This window comes from Triticum dicoccoides, chromosome 1B (genome assembly GCF_002162155.2).
Source record: "Triticum dicoccoides isolate Atlit2015 ecotype Zavitan chromosome 1B, WEW_v2.0, whole genome shotgun sequence".
In the NCBI taxonomy this organism is placed as follows: Eukaryota; Viridiplantae; Streptophyta; class Magnoliopsida; order Poales; family Poaceae; genus Triticum; species Triticum dicoccoides.
In genome coordinates this window covers 414,546,818-414,556,045 of record NC_041381.1, presented here as the reverse complement: position 1 = coordinate 414,556,045, position 9,228 = coordinate 414,546,818, and the positions used below count along the sequence as shown (strand labels likewise).

Here is a 9,228-nt window from a genome sequence, read left to right as displayed (position 1 = left end):
TCCATTGGTAAAGCTGAAGATGAAGGAGGCCGCGGCGGAGCTGGGGCACCTGCTGGTGTTCGCCTTCCTCTTCTGCGTGGGCGCCTTCATGGTGGCGCCAGTGATCACCGACGTGACGATGGCGGCGCTCTGCCCCGGCCAAGACCAGTGCTCCCTCGCCATCTACCTCACCGGCCTGCAGCAAGCCGTACGTACTCGCATCCCATGCGTGCACCTCTCCGCATCCGTTTCTTGGTTCCTCGTATACGCATGCAGCTTTTTGAGCTAGGCTTCAGCCGAGTCCAGGTGATCCAGCTAGATTTTAGCTCCCGCGTGCTTGCCAGGCGCCGAGCCGCTGCTTGCCTGCTACCTCCCTTTTGCTAGGAAATATCGGATCAATGTGGTGTGGCCGTATCCTGTATGTTTGCTATATTCGTTGGCTTTTTCTTCCTGTGTTCTCGCACGTGAGGCTGGTGAGACTGTAGGAAGGAACACGGGGATGGCATGAAGGGACAGGGAGAGAGTGGAAGCACCACCACGCACGCTTCCTGCCTTTGCTTCTAGTTAGCCTCCACCATCAGATGAAGCTAACCTCCACCACAGTCCCATGTGTGTGGAATAGTTGCTTCTGGCCACCGTCTGGAACTTGGGAAACCTCCCCGATTCCTAGGAAAACCGGCCTAGAATTTCCGTGAGCCATTGAATGCAACAAGTTTGCTTTCGTCATATGCGGCACCGTCCGTCGCCGCGGTGAACGGTGACGGGTCTCTCGCCGTCGCGTCGGGCGGTCGCCCTGACTTTGAGCTAGCAGTCCACTGTCTCGTCCTGGGTGCGATCGGTGTGGCCGGTGCGTCACACGGCGATACGACTACGCACCCGCGAGATCTCGCTTTTGTCCGCGGCCAACCATCGTAAATGTCGCACCCCCGCACCGACCACGCTCTCCTTTTCTTGAGGTAACCCGACGATACACTTTTATGAGTAGATCTTGCAGCTCTCCCTGGCGTCAAAAGCTAGGAGCATTGCTTCCCAAGTAGTAGTAGTAGTAGTATGGTTGAGAGTTGAGACACAAGAAAAGTCGTCGGAACTGGGACGTGGCTAATTTGCACCCGAGCTCATATGCTCCCGCATGAACAGTAAAATCAAAAAAAATTAAAAAATTTCAATTTTTTTGAGTGAAACATTGACAAAAGTTCTAAGTGCCTGCAAAAATTCGTCATGAAATCACATTCCTAGAAGGCATGGCAAAAAAACAAAAATAATACTCTGAAAAAGCTACTTTCAAACGCATTTTGGAGCACTGAATTTGTTTTTTTTTGCCACGCCTTCTAGGAATATGATTTCATGACGAATTTTTGCATGCACTTAGAACTTTTGTCAATGTTTGTCTCAAAAAAAAATTGGAATTTTTTAAATTTTTTTTGATTTTTTTCGATTTTACTGTTCATGCGGGAGCATATGAGCTCGGGTGCAGAATGGACTTTTCGTCGGAACTGTGACTACCACCGCTACGACTACTACTACCAGTGTCATCTCATAAACAGATAGACAGGGAAACTAACCCAAGCAGACCTCATTCTTTAGCCCTTTTTTTTCTCTTTTTTCTTCTTCGTGAAGGCTTTGCCCAAAAAGCGGAGGGAGAAAACGAGACACGGGGCTACACGTCGCACAACTTGCGAATGTGGTGCATGTGACGGCACTGAAAATGTGAGTGGCTACTGTGGCCCGCACTCCCGCAGTTACCAGCACCAGAAAACTTGCTAGACTGTGTCGTGCTATGTGGTAGTAGTAGTGTCCATCAGCGACGCGTGCCCCTGATCTTTATTTTTTGACGTTAACTTGCACCGATGACGGGTCGCTCTAGCAGTACAAGAATCAGCGAGTGGGCGCCACGGGACAAGCAGAAGCCGGCGTGCTAAAAGCAGCAGTACAAGCGACACTGTGGGTGCGGGCCGGTGGCAATTCATTCTCACCTGTATAAAAATTGCTGCAGATCACCGGGCTGGGTGCGCTCGTGGTCACGCCGGTCATCGGCAACCTGTCCGACAGGTACGGCCGCAAGGCGCTGCTCGCTCTCCCGGCGACCTTGTCCATCGTTCCACTGGGTAAACTCATAAATTAATCTTTCACGTCACCCACAGCCACAGGTTGCAAGTGGAAATAATACTGACCACCTTTTGGTTTCCTTTCGTGTCGGCTAGCCATCATGGCTTTTAACCAGACGAGGCCATACTTCTACGCATTCTACGTCGCCAAGACACTGACGGCGATGGTCTCCGAGGGCGCCATGATGTGCCTCTCCCTCGCCTACGTGGTAACCAGCTCCATCGCCTCTCTCACCAACTTCAAGTTTTGCCAATATTTCCATAGATGACTGGAGCTCACCTTGATGCAATGCAATGCATGGATTGCTCTCTCTTACTCTGCGTGGCGTGCAGGCCGACAAGGTGCCCGAGGGGCGGCGAGCGGCGGCCTTCGGGGTGTTCTCCGGCGTCTGCACTGCCGGCTTCGTAGGCGGCACCATCGCGGCCCGCTTCCTCTCCGTGTCCTCTACGTTCCAGGTATGTTTTACGTGCGCCTCGTGCGTTTGCATCCGCCACATAGGTTGTTTCTTCATCTGTTTGTGCTCTGCAGGTGGCGACGTTGGCGTCCGTTGCTGCGGCGGTGTACCTGAGGGCCTTTGTCCAGGAGACGGACCGCGGAGCGTCGCTGCTGCGCGACGAGGAGGCCTCGCGCCTGCTCTTCCCTACCTCCTCTAGCCCCGAGGAGGCGTCGCCGAGGCTCCCGCATCTCCGGAAGGCGCCGTCGCTGTCGGAGATGGCCACCCTTCTTACCAGCAGGTGACATGCATGCCTTTCTCAGCTTAAAAGATTGCAAAATTAGCCTGCTCATTGGCTCAACGGAGAGTAGAAACTGTACTAACCTTTGACAGTTCAAGTAAGCGAACAGGGTTTCTCTTTCTGTTAAACAGGCTAAGACTCCCAGTTCATCAGTTCTGTCATCACCAACTCCTTCCGCTTGGTGTATAAGGATTAGCAATGAATTGAGTTTCTTTAGCTTTCATCCAACATGATGATGTGCATTATCTTGCCGTGGAAACCACAGACCTATCAATGAAAAATACACAGATATATACTCTTCTATGAAAAAGAAGGATAGCTTAGTTCCTCCTATCTACTCCCTCCGTTCGGAATTACTTGTCGCGAAAATGGATGTATCTAGATGTATTTTAGTTCTAGATACATCCATTTCCGAGACAAGTAATTCCGAACGGAGGGAGTATATTCTTAGAAAAGAAAATGTACTAAGACATTAACCTCGGATTACCAGCTGAATGCCTGCAAACCACTTGCAGCTCAACTTTCACAAGAGCAGCGGTCGTCACATTTTTCCACAGCCTTGGCGAAACAGGCCTGCAAACTGCATTACTGGTACTACATTTTATCCGCCAAAATACTTTTCAACATACATGTAAACTGCAATGCTGTAAATTCTACACGAAGGTTCCTCTTTGAAGAACTCGATAAGCTGGGATCATGGACAATCCATCTCTTGCATGTTTTTCAACTATACTTCATGGATATCTGAAAATGCTTCTAACTGTTGTGTCTTTTGTGATATAATCACAAATGCAGTATTTCCTGAAGGCCCAATTCCACTATACCAAGAACCAGTATGCTAATTTGTTGCTTATTATTGGCATTACAGGAAGTTTCTCACAGGTACGAGTTCATTTAGCAATGTTTACCTACAACGTCTTCAATTTATGATCGATTATGTGCTCGATTTCACTTGGTGCGGCAAAAGCAGTTTACGATTTATGATCTATGCAGCTGACCATGATGCCTTTCTTAGCGCCGAAGCTGGGTGAGCAGAAGCTACTTGTCGTGGCACTTACAGGGAGCTGCGTGCATGTAAGGGCATTGTTATGGCACAGTCCTGTTAGTTTTTCTTATATAATTCTCCTGCAAGAACAACTTGCCAATGTGATTTGATCTAGCATGTATCTTGCAGGGATTCCTATACAGCATTGCATGGTCATTCTGGGTATGCAACTGATCAAATGGTGGTCTTGTGAATGATGGCTATTTTTTGGTATTAGTCGTACTAAATTTTTATGTTTTGTTGAAGGTCCCTTATCTTGCTGCAAGCTGTGTGATTCTAAGCATTTTGGTCGGCCCTTGTGTGAGTAATATCTATCAGCGATTGCCTCTTTTGCTTTTATTTTCGGTTCGTGTAACCATGTCAATAGTTTGTTTTTATTGATTCTATTCTTTAACAGATAAGGAGCATTGTATCAAAAAAAGTAGGGCCTTCTGAGCAGGTACTAATCTAAATGTACATAATTTAATCCATGACTAAATGAAGCTGCTTATTTCCACCAAGATATTAGATACCCTTTGTGAATCAGTTTCTCTTTTCCAATGTTTATTTTAGGGAATGGTTCAAGGCTGTATTACAGGAATCAGCTCAACTGCAAGTGTCATATCTCCTCTAGTTTTTACTCCGCTCACAGGTAAGCATCTGTCATTATCTTTGCTTAGCACATCTAAACTCACAACAGATTATGTCTAGCATGTCCTTCTTACTTCTTTCATCCCTATGCCACTTCCCACAAGCTTAGCCAAAGATGTCATTAGCTATAACGTTTTTTTTTCCATTGGTTTGACAGCATGGTTCCTATCAGAGACCACACCTTTCAACTTCAAAGGTTTCAGCCTGGCTTGTGCTGGATTTGCTACGGTAGGCTCCCTAATTGAACATTGCTATGAATATGGTTAAAATATTGTGCTGTGGAATTTAAAACTTACTGCACACTTTTTGTTTAGTATATATTTCTTGATTTTTATATATGAACTTCTATTGTACATCCTTGCAGTTGGTGGCACTCATAATGAGCATTAATATGAGGCCAGCAGAGGTTCAGCCAGATACCAGATAGAAGAACTACTGAATACATGTCGATGTACATATGGTAGATGCCTATAATGCTAATACTCTTACTCAGTATCAATAGCCGTGGTCAATTAAGGTAGCTGTTCCATCCTCTGCAGTAGGGACAGCAAATAGCAGTGTAAAGTATCAAAAGTAGAAGCAGATCCACAGGCTTCAGTTTGTAAATTGTATTCGATAATTGACACTACAAGTACAAGGTCAATTAAAATTAGCTGTTCCATCCTGTGCAGTTGACAATAGAGCAGCAAATAGTGGTGTAAAGTATCGAAAGTAGAAGCAGATCCACAGGCTTCAGTTTGTAAATTGTACTCAATAACTGACACTACAGGTACAAGGTTGATTCGACATAGCTAATTAGTTGCGAGTGTAAGGCTGGAGTAAACCAAGTATGCATAGTTAGCACAATCGTTGTGCAAGAAACAGACCTTTTGCATGGGATGCACATTGATGGTACTAAATGTTTTACATTGATTTTTTCTGTCACACGTTATGTCCTAACAAACATAACATTCAAATTAGAGGAATAAAGTTATGTGGGTCACTGACCTGTTAGTGCAGGATTTTTTTTCTTTTTTCTTCTCCACAACTGCATTAACATCCAATTCTGTAAACCCAAGTTGATCTGCTGCACAGTGAAATATTAAGTAAGTTCGAAAGAAACAAACAACTTCAAACTATACATCTAGCAATTATTCCAAATTGGACCAAATAACACAGATGAACTTATATCAATATCAATTTTCAACATCCTCTTCATCAGACCATTATAGCTTAACAAGCAACGGATATGAATCAAACAAAATGCTTAGCAAGCAAAGTGGAAACAAACCAAACAAGGTTACTCATGCAAGCGCGGGACATTGAAGAACACAGGTGCAATTTTCCACACAAAAAAAATTGTAATTGCAAAGTATTTGCTTCTTTCTGTTAAAAAAGTAGTGCCGCCAAAGCTGCTCGGTTGCACATTTTCAGAAGATGCTCGCACGCTATGTCCATATTTCGAATTTCTCAACAAAGTACCCTTTTTGGAAACACACATATCTTAACATAGATGAGAATCACAAGCTACATAGGCACACTAATACTATTATCATCCATGAAAATGGAGTAATTATTATCGTATATACACAATTTTGCAATATCCCCCAAGGACAATTGATCATTGGCCTCTATTCTCCAGAGCCATCCGAGGTTTCTTCATCCTCATCACTCTCATCAGACAAGTTATCTCTGTTTGTAGCTCGCAGTACAAGATTAAGCAATTCTGTGTTGTCTTCAAGATCCTCGGATGAATCTTCTCCAGCCGCTGGTTGCCTACGTCGTGATGCCAGCACGTGCCAGACCAATTCCTCCGGCAAGGCAAATTGCCAGAGCTTTGCTTTCCTCTTTCGGGGCTTCAACTGGAACATACATGTGATGGTAAGATAAAAGCAAAAGGTTCCAACTTAAAATCTACACCAACAAATTAAATTTCTTCCCAAGACGAATGAGAATGAAAAGGTAAATTATTGTCTAATGTCCAGTAATGGCATATTTCAAAGCCTGTGAACTTTGATGTAGTGGCATGCTTCAAAATCAAAGAATAGTAATGGCATATTTCAAAACTAGAAAGTTTGTGGTGGCATATATCAAATTTACCCTAGAATTTACATCTCAAAGGCTAAAGAAGGGTTCTGAATTTTCAAGAGGAAAGAATATATAGTCTTGTAAATTCTTTCTACAGATTAAACAATTTTTTTTCTTGGTAAAGAACTAATTATCAGTCAGCTCTTGAATTTGTTTATTATAAATTATGAAGTTAATGTTACACGTAGGATAGAAAATAATAGGCCATTAGAAGTTGAGATGATAAGAGCCATATAAAATGCCGGGAGATTTACCTCCTCAACATTAACCACTTGTGCTCGTTCAACGGCAGAGGGAGTCCATAGCTTCACATCATTATCAATTCCACTGCTTGCAATTGTCATAGCATGAGGATGGGGCTCAATACAATTGACTATGCATTCATCACCCTCCATTGCCCGTAAAAATTTCCCATCTCTCTTCCTCCAAATAAATAACCGACCACAGTCTGACCCACTGGCAACATATTCATGATTTGGCCCAATAAAAGTCACACCCTTCACAGTCTCACAATTGCGATGCCCAACATATACCTGAGGCGCAGGTCGATCAACATCTTCACCGGATGCAAACACTATTGAGTTGGACCCTTCACCGCCTCCAATTTTGACGGATGATTTTGGGTCGGGTCCCAGCCCTCCATTTTTAGGGAAGAGGTAAATATTCTCATCATTGTAAGATACAAGCAACTCACTCTGGTGAGAGAATGCTAACCCTGTTATTCCAACATTCTTATTGCCAATAAGATGTGGTGGACAATAACAGTCAGATGGCTGAGCGAAATCAGATGATCCACCCGACTTGCATTTACGGGTGTCGTAGACACGAGCATAAGAATTGCTTCCCGCAACTGCAAGAAGATTTGGATTCCGTGGATCAATTGTGATTGCATTAAGACGGACATGAGAGGAGTATCCTGATTTAGCCACAGATTTTCTGCAAATGAATAATTCTGTGGCTGTATCTGTCCTCAAATCAAACTGCACAGAAGTGAAAATGGTTAACTACAAGCTGTCAGATACAAAGATAAAATGTTGCATGTGCACACATGAGAGTGAGAAAGGGCATGTTTTGGGGATTGGGACCTTACATGTTGGACATGGCCATCTTCGCCACAACTATAGAAAATATAAGGGCTTCCAGGCTCTATAGCCAACTTGTGAGCCCTTCCATCATGTTCACCAAGCAATGAAGTAAGCACATCCCGGCCATCCTGGATCTTGGCAACTCTCACCTGATTGAATTAACAGATTGTAACCTCTGAACTTACTATCACCATCTGAGACATCATGTGAAGTATATGAAAGAGAAATTAACACATCTACCTCGCCATCAGCACCGCAGGTGACGATGGTGCGATCATTCGTGTAAGGCATGAACCGTGCTTGGAATACATTATCGCCATGGCCCGAATGGAACTGCATTTTAACTGCACCAGTGTCCCAATCCCACAGCATTACCCTCTGATCATCTGACCCAGATATGAGGGTGTCACCAGCGGCATTGAAGCCCACCGTGTTCACGCATCCTGTGTGCTTGTTGAGCTTCCTATGAATCTGGAGGCGCATTACGAGCTCCTGTATGACAGCACTTACATTAGCAAGTAACAGCATAAAATAAATCCATACATTACACATTCAGTCTATTTGCTAGTACTTGATAAGGAAGAAGCTAATGAGCAGTTCAGGATTCAGGTCAAGCTATTCAATCAGATCCTTTTGATTGCCAAATCACGAGGTCAAGATACCGCCCTGCATTTCAAAGATTCTGTCACATAGTATTAAAATACCATTATTACCTCATTCCCCGATCATCACAACCCATGTCATATAGTCCAATGTAAGGAGCAATCAATGACCAAAATAATACTCCTACATGACTGTGATCCCCAAGCACTAATTCGAGAAGCCAATTTGCGTGGGCTAACATCAGCAGTGGTCCAATCTCACCCAACACTAAATCTCAGTTAAAACGGCAAGAAGACCACGACCCGAACACTCCGCAGCACGACCCACAGCTGGCCGATGGCACATGGCTGGCTAGTACCTATGCTGACCCGCACCCCTGATGGATCGATCGAAGCACGATTGGGGGGAGGGAAGCGGAGTGGATGAGGGAGGGAGGGGGACCTCGGATGCGGCGGCGCGGCGAGCGAAGCGGCGGGGGAGGAGGTCGCCGACCTCGCGGAAGCAGAGCTCGGCGGCGCCGTGGCGCGCGGTGGGGTGCTTCCATGGGCGGCGCATGGCGCGGTGCTCCGAGCGACGAGGCGAAGTGCTGCGATTGCGCTTCGTGGTGAACGCGAGCGGGCGAGCAAGAGAGGGAGGAGACACACAGCGAACAGCAGATTGTGGATGCTACCAGAGGTTAACCGCTGTACACAGGCACACGTGTCGCGGAGACCGGATCGTTTACACCCTCCGCACCGGTGCATTAGTTATTTTAGGTTGTGCACTGCGATCGGGAAAAATTGAAAGAACTTGATGTTTATTTCTAGTTATATCATTGCATGGAAAGAATTGACCACTTTATGTTGTGCTAAGTAGTCTCAAGTCACTAGATACATACACGTCCCACGTCTTTTATTGATTGATTTCTTTGTTCGTGACAGAAAACAGGGAAGGTGGGGTAGTTAATGCATCACACCTAAGATGGATAGTTAATGGAGAT

At 45.1% G+C, this 9,228-nt stretch overlaps 2 protein-coding genes across 2 annotated transcripts; one reads left to right on the top strand and one right to left on the bottom strand.

Moving 5' to 3' along the window:
- The first annotated feature begins 6 nt into the window (after positions 1-6).
- Positions 7-5,289, top strand: LOC119338314 (tetracycline resistance protein, class A-like). The gene is made up of 14 exons (XM_037610611.1): positions 7-187; positions 1,973-2,084; positions 2,181-2,293; positions 2,418-2,540; positions 2,614-2,819; positions 3,335-3,410; positions 3,615-3,701; positions 3,813-3,893; positions 3,994-4,026; positions 4,111-4,164; positions 4,262-4,303; positions 4,417-4,495; positions 4,652-4,722; positions 4,859-5,289. The coding sequence occupies exons 1-14, from the start codon at positions 20-22 to the stop codon at positions 4,919-4,921; spliced, it is 1,308 nt and encodes a 435-aa protein (XP_037466508.1). The 5' UTR covers positions 7-19; the 3' UTR covers positions 4,922-5,289.
- Positions 5,290-5,911: 622 nt separating this feature from the next.
- On the bottom strand, positions 5,912-8,901 carry LOC119338305 (DDB1- and CUL4-associated factor 8-like). Its single transcript, XM_037610600.1, has 5 exons — positions 8,691-8,901; positions 7,887-8,138; positions 7,652-7,795; positions 6,816-7,541; positions 5,912-6,335 (listed from the first exon to the last, which is right to left on the bottom strand). Exons 1-5 carry the CDS (start codon positions 8,802-8,804, stop codon positions 6,105-6,107), a joined length of 1,467 nt encoding a protein of 488 aa, XP_037466497.1. The 5' UTR covers positions 8,805-8,901; the 3' UTR covers positions 5,912-6,104.
- Positions 8,902-9,228: the final 327 nt, after the last annotated feature.

Excerpts from the sequence above, each read along its gene's own strand:
- LOC119338314 (XM_037610611.1), top strand. The coding sequence starts at position 20 with ATGAAGGAGGCCGCGGCGGAGCTGGGGCACCTGCTGGTGTTCGCCTTC. Across the intron at positions 188-1,972 it reads TCACCGGCCTGCAGCAAGCC|ATCACCGGGCTGGGTGCGCT; the intron begins GTACGTACTCGC and ends AAATTGCTGCAG. Across the intron at positions 4,304-4,416 it reads AAGTAGGGCCTTCTGAGCAG|GGAATGGTTCAAGGCTGTAT; the intron begins GTACTAATCTAA and ends TGTTTATTTTAG.
- LOC119338305 (XM_037610600.1), bottom strand. The coding sequence starts at position 8,804 with ATGCGCCGCCCATGGAAGCACCCCACCGCGCGCCACGGCGCCGCCGAG. Across the intron at positions 7,796-7,886 it reads CCTGCGGTGCTGATGGCGAG|GTGAGAGTTGCCAAGATCCA; the intron begins GTAGATGTGTTA and ends TAATTCAATCAG. Across the intron at positions 7,542-7,651 it reads AAGATGGCCATGTCCAACAT|TTTGATTTGAGGACAGATAC; the intron begins GTAAGGTCCCAA and ends ACTTCTGTGCAG.